The sequence below is a fragment of the Aplidium turbinatum genome, chromosome 9 (genome assembly GCF_918807975.1).
Source record: "Aplidium turbinatum chromosome 9, kaAplTurb1.1, whole genome shotgun sequence".
Taxonomy (NCBI): domain Eukaryota; kingdom Metazoa; phylum Chordata; class Ascidiacea; order Aplousobranchia; family Polyclinidae; genus Aplidium; species Aplidium turbinatum.
This window is the reverse complement of record NC_137480.1, coordinates 16,749,811-16,769,445: the sequence shown is the minus strand read 5'-3', so window position 1 is coordinate 16,769,445 and position 19,635 is coordinate 16,749,811. Positions and strand designations below refer to the sequence as shown.

Sequence of the window (19,635 nt, the reverse complement as noted above, 5' to 3'; positions counted from 1 at the left end):
TATATGAAATAAAAACTGTACGAACGGCAACAGAAACTATACAATTCACACATTTGAAACAAACGTCTGTTTCACAATAAGTGTATAATTTAGAAGACTATTTACAACATTCTGTTCCCGTTTACAATGCTTCAATTGCAGCTTACTGTTTGTATTTCTGTGGAAAGGTCACGTTTTTTTCGCTTGTGCTGAAAATCTTCAAACTGGACAGGTTCAACGACTTCATAGCTTGTCAGTGTTTGGAGCAAGGCGGAGTCTAGGTTACAAAACGTACGTTAAAATAATGTCAAAATAGTGAAGTTTACTGGATGGGATATCAACCAAAGTTTTAATAGCTGGACTCGCAATATTTTCCACTCAAAAGTAAAACTTAATAGTCATCGTTTGTTAAAAGGCTGTAACCGTTGAACGACTTATAGCCTACTTATTACTGGAGTGCCGGAAATAAAAGTTAAAGGAAAAGTTAACAACCAGAAGTTCCGGTAAAAAGTGGATTGAAGTTCCAACAAGTTACCCTGTTGGAATTAAGACTTCCTGTATTTTAAAATCAACTTGCAAGGCCTAAATGTGTTGACTTTATCGTCGATACTGAAAGATCAACTTTCACTTTCCGGTTACATAAAATCTTGGACGAAAAACCACGCAGGCTTTCCAAGTATCGGAATCTCAACAATAAACAATCAGTCAGAAAATAAAGCTGTTCGAAAAAAATGATTTGTTGATTATATTCTGGCATGTAAGTTACTTTACATGTGAGATGGACCGACCGGTCTCCAATATTGTTCGCATTCACATTTGCAATGCTTACACCACGAAAAACGATTATTCTTTACTGTATTATAACTTACTTACCATGGTTATCGTTTTTGTGAAGATATTCTTCTAGAGAAAAAGTTGTCGAAACAATTGCACACAGAGAAACCACTAGCAATGACAAACACTCCATTCTAACATTAAAGGTAACAAAACACACTCACTACTTAGCTACAAGTAGTAGGCTATACTTCTGAAACAATTAAATCAAAAGTCATAACATGGCCCACAAGTTTTAGCAATACTTTTGCGTTCACTACTACCACACATAATGGCTGTAACTGATTTGTTGTTTTCTATTTATACATTTGCTAGTTTACAACACTGGCTAAATGATGACTGCAAAAATTAAACTACCGTGCTGCTTTATTCGTTCTTAGAAATACAGCTTGCCTTGTTTAAACTATGAATCGCACCTCTGTGAATATTCCATATACTGTAATTGTTGACACGTAATTTCCCCTCTACTACGCGTTGTGTTGTCATATAACTTTAAAAATTCAATTTAAGCAAATTGCGTAGGCAAAATCACACTCAGGTAGATCATTAAAGTTTATCACAGTGACAACAAAACTCGTTTATTCTCACCACTTCAAAAGAAGCACTTTAATCAAACATATTAGTAAAGAAAGTAACTGATTTCAACTACTATTTAGCCTACTTCTAATGAAACTATTTCCAAGGTTTCACAAAGTTGATCAAGTTTTGCGATTGATGAGCGATAACTGATGCGGATTGGACCAATGTCCCTTAGTTTACGTTGCTTTCTAGGTCGTCGTATTAATATCGTAGGCTAGTTCTGATTCGACAGTATTCTTATCTCATAAACCTAAATTAGTTTTGCTGTAGTTGGAAAAAGGTAAAAAACTAACTATAGGGAACACTATAAAAAGCTATGACAACTGACTAACAACTGGAAACTATAAAAAACTATCTTCAAGATATCGATAGTAGTTGTGATCGGCAGTTGCTCGATACAAGAATTGACAGCACGTCATATGCTTCCAATACTGTACAGCAGTAGTTCTCAAACTGTGCGTCGCGACGCCCTGGTGCGTCGTTTCAATTTTCCAAGGGCGTCGCAGAAGAGTTTTGCTTCGTAGCTGAATTCAGTTTATCTTATAAAGATGAGGTTAATCCTTTGATTAGCAGTTTCAGTTGTCATCAAAGTTGTTAACTTCATTAAAACACGCCCACTGAAGTCAAGAGTTTTCAAAAAACTTTGTGGAGAAATGAATGCAGTGCATCGGAGTTTGCTCTTTTAATTTTCATCCAGGTGGCTTTCGCTTAGAAAATTCTTTGAACGCTTCTACGAATTGGTGGATGAACTTCAGGCTTTTTTGCAGCAAGAAAATAATCCACTTGCAGATTGTTTAGCTCAGAACAATTTCTTATTGAAATTGGCTTACTTTACTTGTGTGATATCTTCGCCAAACTGAACATTTCTATGCAAGGGCCGAATAAAAATGACATTTCAGATAAAATTGCAGCATTCGTTAAAAAGCTGCTATTGTGGAAGGAAGATATAGCAAACCTGTCTGGAAGCTCTCGATACTTCACTTTCTTGTCCAATTTGCTTGAAAAGAAAAGTATGACGCTGCCTTCAAATTTGTGAAGCATATTTGGGCAACATTTGTCCAAGCTCGAGTCGAAATTTGCAAAATACTTCCCGAAAAATTTATCAAACTACGAATGGATTCGTGATCCTTTCGTCCAACCTACTCCACTATCTTTTACTGCATAAGAAAAAGAACATTGACCTTTCTTGTGACAATTCCCTGAAAAGGATGTTTAATTCAGGAAATCCGGCAAATTTCTGGATTTCAATGAATGGCGATTATCCAGCTTTGGTGAAGAAAGCACTACGAATTATTATCCCATTTGTCACGTCATATTTATGTGAAGCAGGATTTTCTGCCTTGGCGGTGATAAAAAGCAAATTTCGATCACCTATAAACACTGAAAAAGAAATGCGGATGGCAATTTCAAAAATTCTCCCAAGATTTAATGAACTTTGAAAAAACAAACAAGCCCACACGTCACATTAAATAATATGCATTGCTTTTTGTTGTTGTATCAACAAACAAAACTTTCATAATAAGTAGGGCCATTTTTATTTTGACCTAAAAAAAATTTTTTTTGACTTTATTTTTATCAAATTTTGACTTTATTTTGACCTAACGAAATTGCTTATTTGTAGAGGGCACAGTTCTTCGTTGAATTGATACCAGTTATCCAAACATAACATTTTGTCGATTTCAGACCCAAACGTGTTCAATAAAAGGGGCTTGTTCAGTAAAAGTTTGCCTTAATTGTAATGCTTGTTTTCGCTCCAATCCAACTTGATGGCGTTTACTTTTCCAGTGTCTTTCAATAAAATATTTTTTATCGTACTTCACTATAAACTCACAAAAATAGCACCTTAAATCACCTCCGGCAGTTGCATTAAATTCACCAGGAAAATCTCGAAAGATCTGTCTAACTTTTGCTGAAGACGATTTAGCTTGCTTGGCATTTTTGTATTACAGAATGTCAGTAGGCTATTCCTAAAATCCAAACTGTTGATCTTCGAAAAGATCCCGAACGTTTGTGAAGAGGAAGTGTTTTATAAGAATTATTTAAATACATAACAATGAATAAACAATGGACAATTTGTGATAAAAGTTATTGTTGATCCAAGTGGGCATTGTGATATATTTCCTGCATTTATGGGTTAATATGGTTTAATTGTGTCGCCGTTCCTCATTTACAATGCTTCCACGAGGATTTTGACAAAAATTACTCTCAAGAAACACAAAAAGTTTGTCAAAAGCCATAATTTGACAAATTTTGACTTTATTGAAAATTTTGACTTTAGTGTCAATTTTGACTTTATTTTGACCTATAAACTTCTTAGAAACAGTCCCCTAGGTGCTGAAAATAACTTTATTCTTTGATTCGTGGACAGACGAGGTCCTTAAAAAATTTTGACTTTATTGACTTTTGCGGGCCCTATTAATAAGTTTCCTCATTAACTTTTATTTGCTGGTGCGTCGCAAGTCCAGAAAACTTTTCCAGAGGGGTCGCAACAAAAAAAAGTTTGAGAACCATTGCTGTACAGTATATGCAGCCATTGATCATGGCTTCAGCCTTTTTGTGTTTGTTTGTAGAAAGAACGCCAGAAAAAACTCTCTTTTTCTTCAAATCTCCAAGTTACTGGTTGTTGTTTTTTACGTTAAAACGTACTGAAAGTCTTTGTTAGGTTACCTATTTAAAAAAATAGCCATTGGCCTAGTTTCGATCTTGATATGTCTCTTCTCTACACACAAAAACATCTTTGATTTGTTGGCGACTGAAAGATGGAAAATAAGCCTGAAGGACATGATTGACTGAACAACAGTTGGACTTAAAGTACAGCGTCCATGCTAACCAGCAATTTTACTTTTTTGTTGAAACTTCAACAATTACTTGTTTGATACTAAATAGCACCACAAGAAAATCTAGTTATTAATTTTGTCCAAATAATGGAGATAAACACTAGGTTTATTGAGCAACAATGATGCGGTATATCTACAGAAACAAGTTAACCAACGTACGTGGTACTGTAGGCTACTATTACGGTATCTTTTTAAATACTTTGTCAATTGCATTGTCAAGACTTTGCAACGTTAGTACCGTTTGCTACATCCATAATAAATCCTTCCTATGAGCCCACTGCCCGTGCTAAATCTTGATGATTTTTTCTAGTTTTGTTCAATCTGGCATGTCTTTTAAATTTTTCAGGAGAAAGTTCACTTAGCTCCTTCCTAGATCCTCCATTGGCCTTATCTGGTAGTAGACAATCATAAGATAAAACTGATAGACGCATAGTTCTAAGCATATCAAAAGGACTATAGGCTTGCTATAACCTAGATCTAACTGCTAAATAAGTTCCTATAAGAAGTTACACTTAAAATATATCGTAATTAAATGTATGTGAAAGTTAGTTTGTCTTGGATAAATTTATCTAGGTTTAGCTCTAAACTACAAACCAAGTAACTTTTTCCCACCCCTAAAAGCGACATTGAAAGTCACGGCTTTTTTAGCATGGCTGACTGGTAGAACCATAGCCTAACCTACTAGACTAGGGTACTGTACAAAAACTTTTCTTGAATAAAAGTTAACAATTGAATAAAAACTCAACTAGAAAATTTTGAAGAACATGTTTGCAGTTGAACTCAACTAATGTTTTGTTTGAACTTGACTAATGCGCTGTTTTTACGCACCAAAAATAAACTTTCTTTATGTTTTTGAAACTTTTTACAACAGCGCTCCAACGACATTTTGCATAATTGCAAATTTTTTCTTAGCAACCGAAACGCTTTGTTGATTATAAAACTCATTCATGCGTGACGAAATTACTGAACTACTTTTGGTCTTGTCCTTTCCTGTATAATAATATCCACAGGAGCATGTAACTGCTACTTTTCGCATCGAAACCAATTTTCCAGCTGTCCACCGGTCAATAAAATGTTAAGGAAAACATAACTTTGCAAATAGAGTATAGTGGTTGACTCAGTCAAATGCCAAAAATACTGGGGTGTTTTGATTATTGTAATGAGAAATGGTTTGCTTCAATAACACTAGTGGACATTTTAGAATTTTTTTATCATTTTTTTTCAAATAATTAAATACGGTAGCCTACTGTTATCTAATTTGACTACGCTGATTTCGAATTAGCAGACAGAATTTATCCATCACGCCACAACTTTTTATAAAATTATTTTAAAATTTTATTCAAATGCACTAACTAAGCCTAGCCTATCTACAGTAGCGGAGTAGCCTACATCTTAAAAATTATTTTTCAACAAAATTTTCATTCAAATGACTTTGTACAGCTTTTGCTGTTGAATTAAGGACTAAATTTTCTTGTTTTGACTTTTCTTGAAATATTACTGTTTGAACAGTTACACTTCAGGCACCAACAGTGGTCTGCTATTATGGTTCCACTCCATAGCCTTTGGTACCGTAAACCGGGGCTACATTGAACGCTTTTTGACTTCAAAATGAAGTGCATCAGCGGTTTCTTAACCTATCCGCACTAAATTGCAATATGTTAGGGGGACCAACTAGGTCTCTAAATAGCACAAACAACATTCAGTTTTAATCTCTATCTTAACCGCTTTTTTTAGAAAATTGTCGGTGTTCAAAGTAACCCCGTGATCGGGGTTACTTTGAACAGACGTGAATTGTTTACGTTTGTTCAAATTTGGCTGTATATGAGGTTACTTTAAACACATTGAAAGTTTTTAAAAAGCCTTTTTGATATCGGTACCGTAGTATATTGACAATAAACAACATATTTCACTGAAGAGAACATATTTACACAAACTGGTACACGAATTGGCAATAGCAATTATTATGCTACAGGAAGACAAGGAATATGGCTCAAAACAGTTCATATTAACGTAGGTTTTGCAACTACTTTCCCCACATGTATTCGAAGTCAGGAAATCGAAGAATATTTCTGTTATTCAGAGGAATGGCTTTGGGCTGTACTTTGACAATATCATCCCACTCATAGAGCATCTCATCTTCGGTTTGGGGCCATCTCCATCCATTTCGATTGCACTTTGTCAATGTCGATACCACCGCTCCTTCGCTCTCAACACTTGTCACTTTACCGGGAAACTGTTGCTCTTCGTATTCAACAATTATGTACTCTCAAATTGCAATATATTTTTTGTTAGATTCTTCTGCTTCATTTTCTTCAATATCACCATCAGAAACCGTATCATCCTCTGAAGCACCATCTTCTATGCTTTCGTCCTCATACGACTCATCGCCTTCCGATTCATCTTCACCGTCCGTACCGGTAACTGCAGTTGCACTTTTAGATGTGCCTGCAAAAATATTTATCCAGAACAGCAGTGCAATGAAATCGAATGAAGTTAATGATGTGCTTTCATAGCAGAAATATATTAGACACCAATACCAGTACTGGTACATAAAATTAAGTTATTTAACCTTTGCAATAAAACTAACAAAACAGAGGATTCTAGAAATAAAAGAATGGTTACCGGTATGTGCTCTGGTGCTCACCTGCTTCTGCTATCTCATCACATGTGATGCTTTTCCCTGGAATGGCATTGATCTTCTTTCTTCTCTTCTTTGGTCTGTCCTCATCCACATCATTCCGAGCACTCCAAGAACTGCATCTGACACTCTGCGAGCTGTGTCGGTACCGGTACTGGCATCGCCATTTTCATTCAAATCATAGTCTGGAAGCCGTTCCAACACTTTTTGCGGATCGAAAGGATGAATACCGCATTTTCGAAATCCACTTTTGACGTTCAAAGTAACCCCAGAATACTGTTCAAAGTAACCCCATCTAGCATATGACTCAAGCTTTTCAAATCTACTACAAAAAAACTCGATGTGCATATTGATATAACTTGCTTATGACTTACCCTTCAATTGATAAAAAGGTCTTGGCCAAAAGCGTTAAAACCACTCAGACACACAGTGAAGTATTCTTACCTTGCCAAAACTGATTATTTCCCTCAAAATCGAGGTTGAAAGCAAACTAGTCTCAAAGCAGCAATCTTCTTTTTTTTCGAACAGAAAGGGTTTCCATAAATAGTTTACCATACACTATTTACAAATTGACTGCTAAACAGAAAAATAAAATAAGCGAAGATACGTTTTTAGGTAAACATACAATGAACAAACAAAATAAAAAAAAATGTTCAAAGTTACCCTGGCGTTCAAAGTAGCCCCGGTTTACGGTATCGTGTTTTTTCAATTATGACACAGGCCAACAAAAAAAATAAAAAAATTTGTGTCTGCAATGTAAGATGTGATTTGGGGTATAATGAGGCTGCTGATTTCAAAAATCACATCAGATTTTACCCATCACATCAGGTTTTTGAGATTTTTGCATGATATATTTTCTCATAATATTGGCTTTTTGGCCGAATTTTGACTGTTACCGTTTTATAAAGACCTTATGAGCCAGTAGTGTTTGAAAATTTGTCATAATCATGGAAATGATTTTATTTTGTAACATTTGGAGATGTATGATGACACCATGACGATTGGAGTGACCGACCTATGTTCAGAAGGTACACTAGTCAGAAGCCCCCCTAGCTAGATGGTCCACTGGTCAAAAAGGTCACTTAGATCATCTGGCTAGTGGACCATCTGTCTATGGTAGACCATTCAACTTATGTAGCCTACCTTCTGAGAACTGATTATAAACCACCCCTTACTGGCAGGGTTACATTCATTTTCCCCTGAATGTTTAGTACCACTCCACTTTTTGATAAATGTCGTTTTGTGAAGAGTTCGCCATAGGTACTGCTGAACGTGGAGATTTAAGCCTATGTGAAACTTGACTATAACTCATTCTTATTTGAATTTTCATATATTCAGATTTTTTCATATTAGCAAGGTGTTAATTCTGTTTGTGGTGTGAATAAGTATCAGGATGGCATCTTCAAGGAGAAAGTGTGAAAATGACCCTGATGTTTTTTGTTACATATGTGGCAGTTATACTATTCCTAACCAAAGGCACACAATAACAAGTTTTGTGAAACAAGCATATCTTGCATACTTTGAAATTCGCCTGGGTGATCAGGATAAGTCATGGGCTCCACATACTGCATGTAAAGCTTGTGTGGAAACCTAAGATAATACATCAATGGAAATCCTAAATTCACTTAGAACATTCAAGAAAATCATGCAAGCGAAAGTTTGTCCCAGAGTAACGTTTCCCAAATGTGCATGTGAATTTCCTTTTTTCTGTAGAATTGAACGTATTTTTATGCGTCTATTCTATTTAATTTCTTCAATTTTATTTTTTGCTAGCGCAAGCATTACAAACATTACAATTAACGAATGACATTACAAACACACAACTGTAGCACCAACAAAAGAAAAAGATGGGAAAACAAAAAGGTTTAAAATATGCATTGGAGATTTGCACAATGCACACTTGCACAGCCACCAAACCTATACTTCTTAACACGAAAAAAATAACAATGTAGGCTACTCTTGTAAAAAAAGGACGTTGAACGTTTAGTGTTAGCAGATAAACTTTGAAGAATTGGGTTCAAGTTATCATACTTCAATAAAATTAAAAATTAAAAAAAAAACAGGTCTTGAAATACCTCAATGTTTTCATTACGGTAATATTATGTTTGTATCGCTTGTGTAGACTTTAGACTTTATCGTGATGAATTTAGACTATATCGCAGACTTTGTTGACAAAAAGGGCTCAAATTCCTTGAAACGCCATAGTCTACCAATATAGATCAGGAGTCGATTTTACCAATTTTTACCAAAAACAGCATTCAGATATCATAAAATCCTGATGTGATACAAAAAATCTGATGTGATTTTTCAATTCAGTACCCAAAATATACCCTAGAATGGTATTTACTATGCTGACACAAAAAGTGTGTTGGCTTGTGTAATGTGTTGGTGAAAGCGTTTACCGTGTTTTTTACTGTCCAAGTGTGCATGTAAAAAATAAACTTACAAACTCACGCGACCTCCAAGATTTTGAAAAGGAATGAACATGTTTTCTATAATGTTCTGATAGTCAGGATCCTTAGCATTGCCAAGAAACTTTGATACCACTTCTGCAAAACAAAGTCATGCACTTCTTTCTACATCCATCATGGTAAATAGAAATTCAGTGTTATTAGGGCCTAATAAGTTTTTTGATTTGACGTCCAACCAATGCACCTTTTTTAAAACTTTTTGGCAATCAAAGTAACTTAGGAAATTTCTCTCGAATGTATTTAAAGCAAGCACTTTCTTTGTTGAGGGCTTTCACAAACTATTTCATAAGGCCCAGTTTAATATGAAGGCTAGTGGTGAAAGATTGAATTGGATCTGTCAACTAGAACAGTTTGCAAAATATTTTTATGTCTTATCTACACACTCATGTAGCCTATGTTAGCATACAGGATACCGATATAAAAGATGAAAGAGCTATTCGGCGTATTTAGGAATTCCAGTAAAACCATTCATGAATTTCCTGTTTGTATCGAGCTTTTGTAATAATTATTGAAACAGAGTCAATCTTGTTTGAAAGTATTTTACAATTTTTGATTTCCTTATTAAACCGGATAAATAGATGAATAAAAAAACTCTGAAAAACGTATCGTTTATGATAAAATAAACAACCACCATGTGACTGACAAGTAGGAAAAAATATGTTAACAAAAGATGAACACAAATCGAGTAAGCGCTTTCGGTTCAACCGTCAACAAAATTTGGTTGAGCAAGATAGTGTTAAGCGGAGGCTCTCCAAACAAAGTTAAACCTGTTCCTTATTTTACGGTCTGCTGTGAGACTAATTACAGAGAAGGACATTTTTGAGATGACAATAGATAATATCTACTGATAAAATGAGTATTTTATGAAGCAATATCATGATAGTGTTTTGTACTTCAAGAGCTTTCGAGGTTCAACCAGAGATGCGGAATCTGTAAGCTGAGTCGTTTAATCGTTATGGTGAGATATTAAAAGACGTAAGAAGCTGTAACGTTTTACCAGGTTGTTAATTCACATTCTGTATAAAGTATAGGTAATTTTTCGCAATGGAGTTTTCAGTTCCAGTTTTCCATGTAAAGCATCATAATTATAGAATAAACAAAGTAATTTTCTCGTAACGATGTTATGATCCACTCCATAGAGATAGGCTATACTGTCGTACCATAACTATGTTATTTCATTGTCAGTTATAGAAATATTGGTTGAAAAAGAATAATTTTGTTATTTTGACATGAACATAACATCAGCCTATCTTTTAACCATTTGAATTTTTTTTATTGATTTCAATGCGGTACATACAAGAAAAAAATGAGTAGCCTAAGTACCTCTGTTTCATATGCAATGCTCAACTTAAGCTACGCAGTCCCACAGACAGCATATCGGCTTTTTGTCAATGATTTTTTTTTAAAAAGTGGCACCGAGTCTTGCTTCTGCTTGGCATTCAGCAAAAATAAATTCAATTTAAGATGATAGTTATATAAAAACACATATTATTGCTATCGGTATTATCTTCTTGAATATGAAATACAGTAGGCAGTTATAAAAATAAGAAGCGAGAACCACGAAGTCCTCTTCATTCAATCCAAAACAGCAGGAAAATTTTTGCAGCGTGTTTACCATAAACTACATAACAAAAAAGCGATCATTTGGTTTTATATTTTCAGATAAATTTCGTTTCCATGGCACGCGAACTAAGACATATATGCAATTCATGATGTTTTATTATGGAATGATGAAAAATATCAGTGCGGTGAAGAAAACAGCCTAAAGAAAACTACACGAGGCTCAATATTGCAGTCAATGAATGCTTGCACTGAGAGAAATTTTGTTACCACAAACATTGTTTCGAACAATGTATTAACTATGCATTGTGAACACAGTACAGTAAAGTTATGAAATGGGGTTAAAACCAAAACGATTTGTTAACGTTTTCTTCAGCAAGAATAGTGAAAATTTCAACAAACTTATTATTATGTCACCATGGTTCATTTATAAGTTACAACGATCGGTCTTAAAAAAATGCAAGTATAGGCTACTGTCATATCTTCAAGGTATCGTGGTTTTACATATATACATATATTTTTAGCAAAATTACGAAATATAGGAAAACTATATATTACAATTTTTCAAGGATAATACAGAAACAGCATGACATGATGAATTATTGTATCAGAATTTCCTGAAATTGGACAAATTATCAATGCATTTATGGACATACCGTAAATCGGTAATCAGAGCAAAATCACAAATATTTTTCAATTAAATTATTGTTTCAATAATCACACAAATTTGCAACAAAACCGTATCAATCCTTTTCTCCAAACGGAATGTTCATTCTCATTTGCCAACTTCTGTAAAAAAAATTAAAAGTAAATTTGTATCAGTTCAGTTCGATTCGTTTTCATTTTTGGCCATCAAGTGAAAAATATCACCTATCATTCACGAGTCTAAAAAAGTGGAAAAGAAAAAACGCAATAAAGCCCTCTCAGAAATGATAAACTAAGTGTAAGGTAAGTTTGGTTAACATTAAACCTGACATTTGCATATGAGACTACTTATATAATATTGTAACACATTATAAAATTATTAATAACAAAATATAAATTATAATTTTTTTAACATCAACCTTTTAATGATCCCAATTCCGGTTAAAAAGTTGTAAATGTTTTAAGTGACCAGCCACTATATGATATAATTCGATCAGCTTAGCTGTTTTCAATTAATCAATCAATCATTTTGTTTTTCGTCATTAACGCATCCGAGACGAAAAAGATACTAACTACAAAAATCGATATAGACCTACCAGCACGTTAACGAACGGGAAAAGGTGCCAAAACCTTGAAAGGTTTAAAACGTGCCTGAATGGAAAATCATGTAGTAGGCTATATATCAGTAGTTAGCACGGCCACAAAACCCAAAAAACAAATAGCAAAAAATAAAACAAAAACAGAGAGAAACACACATGTAGTAATGAACGACAGCCTAATGAAAAGTGTTGTGGATTAAATTTGCCGGTTCCAATATTGATGTGGATGAGCAGTAATAATAATAATCATAGGATAGAGAAAGAAAACCGGACATAAAAGAAACCCATCCTCAGGCAAAAGCCCGTTTCGATGTGGCCCAGGAGAGCAGGGGTTGAGCTCTTTCTATGGTCAGACTGCACATCACACAGTAATCTAAGACGATTGAGGTTTGAGATCCAGTTTAAATTATTGTTTCATGTCCTGGTGGGTTTTGATTGACATTGAGCGCTTTTTGTAGTGTTGATAGTATATATTGTATTCTTCTTCTTCAATTGCCTTGCCTGAACCAGGCATCGACAGTCTCAGATAAATAATTAGACCAAATATTCCTATTGTATGCTGCATGGATTATTGTTCCTGTCTTGTCGTATTACAAATTATAAATTTATTGTATTACAAATTATAAATGTAGGTGGTTATTTTCTAATCAAAACAGGACTTAAGCAGGAAGCATATCTTGTTTAATGCAGCCACTGGTATTTATTTAGTGTAAATCTATTAGCTATAGTATAAATATAACTTCCACGTGTTTTTGCGTGCTTTTGTCTGCTATTTTGGCAACAGTGGAAAGAAATGTCTTACCTATACACTCTCCATTAACATACACTAAACCTTGAGTGCAGAAACATTCATAACTTCCAGCAGTGTTTCTGCACTCTGCAAAAAGTCCAGTGCAGTTGTGTTGTTCACTTTCGCATTCGTCGATATCTGCGTATTTTCATAAAAAAATAACATTTGTCAGTAAACACTGTTTAGTTTATGGTTTTACATATAATAATAGATGATTTTTGAGTGACACTACAAAAACAGGCGTAGGTGCTCCTCAACCGCCTTCGTACACACGTTAGGTTTTTCCGCTCAACCAAGCACCAATAGGAATGAGCTCTTCTTTCTCTTGTGACCGTGGTGCTGAGGAACAGACCGCATACCACACTATCAACAATAATTGCACCATCTTCAAACCACTTAACGTAGTGGAAGGTCTGCGCATCTTGAATGATGAGGCCAAAGAAACCACTGTAAGCTTTCGTTCAGTGTAGTCTGGGAACATAGTGAATATGGAGTGGTAAAAAGGTAGACTCTTGGCCTAGAGGCTCACACGGCAAAGAAGTTTTTTTGCTGGATTAAGTACAATCTTAGACAGCTAACAATCGATATCGATCTGCCGGATCATATTTACTGTCTATTCAAATATAATGATTTACTTGTTAGCATTGAGTTCTTGATTTAACAACACATTTTTATGAAACATAACCCTTGGACTACGTAGGCAGTATAATGTTTAATGCATCAAAATGATTAAATCATACGTTTTATCACTTTAATTAATACAAGCAATCAATTTAAAAAAGTATTTTTGAAGATTTGAATAGACTAGCTACATTTCCAGGGATTTCTGAACGTAAAAGAAGTACAACCGACTGCTTAAAGTAAATAGCAAAATATTGGTTGCAGATACTCTTCGGAGTCACTTGGACATCTCGTATACGTTATCAACCTTTGTGCAATGTACATTTCTTTTCGATTATAAACGGACATTTATCTTAACCAAAAATATATATCGACATATTTCAATTGATGCAAAGTCTCAAATGACCTTTGCAACTAAAACCATCTCCAATGAACCCTTTATCGCACACACATCGATAACTCCGCCCAAACATCGATAAGTCCGCCCTGTTGGCTCAGTGGTTACGCGCCCGACTCAAGATCACGCAGCGCTGGTTCGACTTTCGGGGTGTGCGCTTGAGCAACGCATTTCAGGACTGCTCTCCATTCAGCGGCACCTAGTGAATGGAATAATTCCCTGGCAACAACACTTCAACAATCGGAAAACTTCACTTTGCCAATCTCGGTAACCAGCCCTGAGTCAAGAGCCTACACAAGAATGCGAAACTACCAGGAATAACCAATCAAGGCTTTGTCAGTTCAAGGATAAAGATTCAAAACCAACCAACCAACTGCCTGGCTCATTAATGTATTGTGCCATCTCGTGACAACTGTCAATTTTACTTTCACATTCATCTTCATCTAAAAAAGGAGCTCATTTAAAATTGCGTTTTAATCATTCTCGCAGCATTTTATATTTGCTACAGCTGCCATAATAAGTTTAACACAAAGCCGAAACGTATGACAAATAAATTCCTTGTTCCATTAACTAATTTAAGCATATCAGTAAAAAAGAGCTGACGGCGATATGTGATCATAGAATTTACTGCTGGTTGTGCAAATAAATACGAAAATGCAAGAAGACACAATACTTTACAGAGTTAGACCTTATGCTTACTTGACATGATAAATCATTTCTGAACAAAATTTCATGTCCTCAAATAGCAGAATCGTTTTTTTCACATTGATGCAACGTCTGCAGACGTTGGATCGATGTAAAAATGACAGATATTCTGTTTGGATAAACATCCTGCTACATGACAAACGTTAATATTTGTTTGATGTCAATTTTTTTTAACTGCTGAACGAAAGTAGGCAGGGTGCCATGCGCTTTAAAGAAACGAAAATGTTATGCTTTTTTTTAAGAAAATGACGTTTAAGCTCTTTTTAGATAATAAAAAGCACACTTTGGTTACATTAAACGAGAACTGGCTTACGTTAACGTAAAAATATCAAATCTGTATCAGTGAGAGCATAAAACAACAACTATACTGTATAGAAAACAATAAACAATATGATGCTTTATTATGTAACATGTTGTTAGGTGTGTAATAATTGGTGCTTACCTTCGCAAGTCAATCCATCTCCGGTGAAACCTTCAACGCATGTACATGTGAAGCCACCTGGTGCATCTGTGCATTCTGCCGTTGGGTGGCAGTTGTGTTCATCAGATGAGCATTCGTCAATGTCTGTTGCAACAAATGTTGCAGAAAGAAACTTTTATGAAAGATGAGATATACTTTAAAGTTTAGACGAATATAGAAGGCACTGCCTTCTATATTCTTCTAAACTTAAGGCACCGATGACAGTAAATTTAAGTATTGGGAGTGAGAAGACTTAGAAAAAAGAGAGTAGAGCCAAAGACAGCATAGAAGGAATGAAAACTGCACCAATGCATCATGCTTGTAAAGGATTTAGATCAGCCATACAGAAAAAAGCAAAAGGTCAGGAAAAAAGTTGGAAAATAATTATTAAAAGTGGACAATAGTCAATGATAAAGATACAATGAATAGACTAAAATAAAGAAATAGATCTGGTTTGTTGACCCCTGACTAGAGAAAGAAGTAAAGATGATTCTACCAAGTGGTTGTCATTGCTAATATTTCATTTAATTGCGTTGTAATGGAAACTCAGTTTACGCAAAATAGTCATTATTATTCTGGGGTTTTACACAGAAAATACAAAAAGTAACACATGAAAATGCATCGCATACTTGTGCACTGCGTTTTTAAAACAGATCATAGGCTATATCATCTGCAAATCGTTTGCTTGCAGTCCGCTACAAAACATTATTTTACATCTTTTCTTGCAAAGAAGTGCAAAATAGTATAGCTTAGAAAGACGCAGTTGCACAGAAGCAGATGCACAAAAGCAATAAAAAGTTACACTGACTTGTGCACCGAGTTCCTGCTCCAGTGTAGCCACTTGAACAAATGCACTGGAAGCTTCCTTCAGTGTTCAAACATTCAGCATTTTCGTCACAATTGTTGGTGCCAGTTTCGCATTCGTTTGTGTCTGTTAAAGTTTTTATGAGATTTCACTTGATTTGGATACCGAGTTTCTCTTGAATGTTAGGTGATTGCAAGATAACCTACTTGTGTTGTCTAGCTATATTGCTACACAATGCTTCAGGATGACAGTCAATAAGACCACTTGTTTCACATTCATTGTTGTCTACAAATCACTATGATTAATTTGGTTTAAGTTGTAATACACTTTACACTTGCTGCAACAAAAAAACTTTCAGTAATGATTTATTACCAATTTAGTTGAGATCTAAGTAGAAATTGCAATTTTATGAAGTAACTTTTATAATTGGCAACACGTTACCTTCTTGACAGCATTCGCCAGTCCATCCCGAATCACACTGACACTGAGAGCCGTTTAACAATCCTTCATTCTGACAAATTCTGTTGCAAGGTTCTTCCTCCTCAATATTTTCTGGACAAAGTGATCCGTTGCATTGGGGGGACACAGCAATGGAGCGCGATCGTGTCTCAATGCCATTTGGTCCACAACTAGATGAACAATCAGACCATTCCGTCCAGTGAGTCATTTCGCAGTCAACTAAACAAGAAAGAAAATATTGTGCTTTAATAATTTCCTCAACAACAAACAGTTTTTTTCAATTTATACAAATTTTTAGAAACGTAGGTACCAAGTACAAAATTTTACTGGAGAAACTGTTGGTCGTTTGATGTAGGCCCTAAACTACAGTATGTGAGGACTTGAGTTGAAGAACTACTTGTCCAAAAACGACTTTTGAAATAAAACAAGTTAAAGTTCTTTAAACTTTTTTTAATCTTTTATTTCTATGCAAACCCCATCATGTGTAACAGCGAAATTAAACCGTTTTACAAATCAAAATATGCGCTGGACATGCATTGGCCATTTTGCAACATATTTTTGGTGGTAATTCAATTTTTAAAAAATGTGACTTTAAGTAGTTTTACAACTCAGGTCTTCAAATGTGAAAACTGAAACAAATAAAAAACAACTATTGCTGAAATAGCCAAACCTGGACAGCATCTTAGAGAACAATTTTGAGTTTCAACTGTTTCTCCTCTGCAAATGCTTCCACCACATGAGGCTTCTGTTGCAATGCGACGTTGTCTGGATTGACTGCCTTCCCCTCACGATTTGCTGCAACTAAAACATAATGAAAGTAAAGTAGCTTGTTTGTTCATTTGTTATATTTTATTCAAAACATCTGAAACCTCTTTATTTCAAAATCGAAACAATATGGATTCCTATTATAGTAAAGCCGTGATGTTTTCCCAGTGACCTGGCAAAAGCAAAATAAATCTTTCCTTCTAAAACTTGAAAAAATCTTAAGGTTATACTAGTTGTATGTCTAAACACTGTGAATCTTGAACTAAATTTACAATACTGTCACTACGTTAAACTTATCTTGCCCGAGTGGCGCAAATTTAGCACCACGCACTTTAATTTTGTTATTGCGGCTTAAGACCCCTCATGTAAAACAAGTAAAATGCATAATGCCTTCTTCCGACATTGACTAAATGCATTTTAGTTCACCTTTCCCATTCCAACCACTGGGAAAATTCGCAATCCACAGGACAACAAACATCGTTACATATTCTGTAAACAAAATTCGCTGTTAGTTAATAATTTTCACTCTTGCCACACAAAACAATATTTAAATTTTTTACGACAACAAAACACGGTCGAAGTTCCGTGATAAGAAGCAGAACATTCACCAATGACCACTATGAACTTTCCTGATAGTTTTGTTTTAAGAAAAGAATCAACAAACTTATCAAAAAAGATGTTACAAAAAAATCAAACGTTAACAAAAATTCACCTAATTTCGGTGTTACTTCCAGAACACGTTTTGCCTCCATATTGTTCTAGAACGTCAATCGTTCTTCTTCGTGACTGGGATCCACTTCCACAAGTCACTGGGCATTCTTCCCATGCAGTCCACTCAGACCACGAACAATGAATAGGACAGGTTTGGTTATTACAAGTTTCTGTTTCTGTACTATCTTCACCGACACAATTTACTTCGCCGCACTGGACATAAGTTTGTATGGTTCTTGATCTTTCCATTTCTCCACCTCCGCATGTTGCTGAACAGGAAGTAAAAGCACCCCATGATCCCCATCGACAATCCACAGGGCAACAACTTGTATTGCAATTTCTTGATTCTTGACCTTGTCCTCTACACTTAGAACCACCACAACTATCTTTTACAGCAACACTCCTCGATCTTGTTTGAGTTCCACCACCACATGTAACAGAACATGTACCGTAGTTACCCCAAGATCCCCATCTGCAATTCACTGGACAGCATAGTGTGTTACAAGATCGAGGTGAACTAGAAAAACCACTGCATGAACCTCCACAACTTGCTTTCGTTGCTAACAATCGATACTTCCTTTGAGTTCCACCTCCACATGACGCTGAACATGAACCATAAGGGCCCCAAGGTGTCCATACACAGTTTACAGGACAGCACCGTGAGTTGCAATATCGAGTTGAGATAGAAGAACCACTGCATGAACCTCCACATCTCGGTGAAACACTGTGACTTCGTGATTTGGTTTGTCGTCCCACACCACAGGTAGTCGAACATGATCCATAAGAGCCCCAAGGTGTCCATACACAGTTTACAGGACAGCAGTGCGATGAGATAAAAGATCGAGTTGAGATAGTAGAACCACTGCATGAACCTCCACATCTCGGTGAAACACTGTGACTTCGTGATTTGGTTTGTTGTCCCACACCACAGGTAGTCGAACATGATCCATAGCTACTCCATGGACCCCAAACGCAATTTACCGGGCAGCAGTGAGTGTTACATGACCGAGACGAAGTAGATGAGCCGGAACATCCAGAACCTCCACAACTTGATTCTATGGCTACTGATCGTGATCTTGATTGACTGCCCCCTCCACATCCAATAGAACAGGAACCATAACTGCTCCAACTTCCCCACTGACAATCAACTGGTCTGCAGCGCCACCGCCTGTTTAAATCAAAATATTATATCGCTGAGTCTGAGAAGCGGAGATGAAAGGACAGTTTGGCCAGGTACTAATTACATCCTCAGACCCAAAATTAAGACACTTTTAAGAAAATCTCACGATATCCAAAAAATGCGCGGTACTTTTTCAGGATTCCAGACCCCTTGGAAAGGTTACAGGCTCTTGTCCAAAAGTACCCAGTAGACCCTCTGTCAACGCTTCTGGTTGAGAGGGTCTACGCGACGCTTGAGACGATGTTGGTTTGGCATCGCTTTAAAACAGCACGCAGTTCTGTAGCCTATTGGCAAGACACATAATGACATGACAAAATTAACAAGATGAGCTTACGCGATAATTAAATGTCGATTTGCTGCTTCTAGTTATCTCCTGTATAATTTTCTATGGACTGTGCAATCACAATAGCAGAGCTGGGAAGTCTGAGTTGTAGAAATTGTGGCGTATCTGGTGTCAGGGTCGTTAAAAAATCTCGACCAAGAATCCGGAGTCGTCTATTTTTTGCCATGCACAAGACAAAATGACTATTAATTTTTATTTTTGCTCGAACAATCGGTAATCAAATAATTTCAGTGCCTTAACCCACTAACGTGTTTGTA

At 35.7% G+C, this 19,635-nt stretch overlaps 1 protein-coding gene and 1 pseudogene across 12 annotated transcripts in view; one reads left to right on the top strand and one right to left on the bottom strand.

Moving 5' to 3' along the window:
* The window catches only part of LOC145776920 (disintegrin and metalloproteinase domain-containing protein 12-like), a 29,011-nt gene extending 28,009 nt beyond the window's left edge, over positions 1-1,002 (bottom strand). For all 12 annotated transcript variants that reach the window (XM_082588145.1, XM_082588151.1, XM_082588153.1 and 9 more), the window contains exons 1-2: positions 853-1,002; positions 147-256 (exon numbers count right to left, since the gene is read on the bottom strand). In XM_082588145.1, coding sequence (XP_082444271.1) covers positions 147-256; positions 853-946 — 204 coding nt within the window. In that variant the 5' untranslated portion in view covers positions 947-1,002. The remainder of the gene's footprint in view (positions 1-146; positions 257-852) is intronic.
* Positions 1-19,635, top strand: part of LOC145776957 (uncharacterized) — an 868,661-nt pseudogene that overhangs the window by 462,719 nt on the left and 386,307 nt on the right.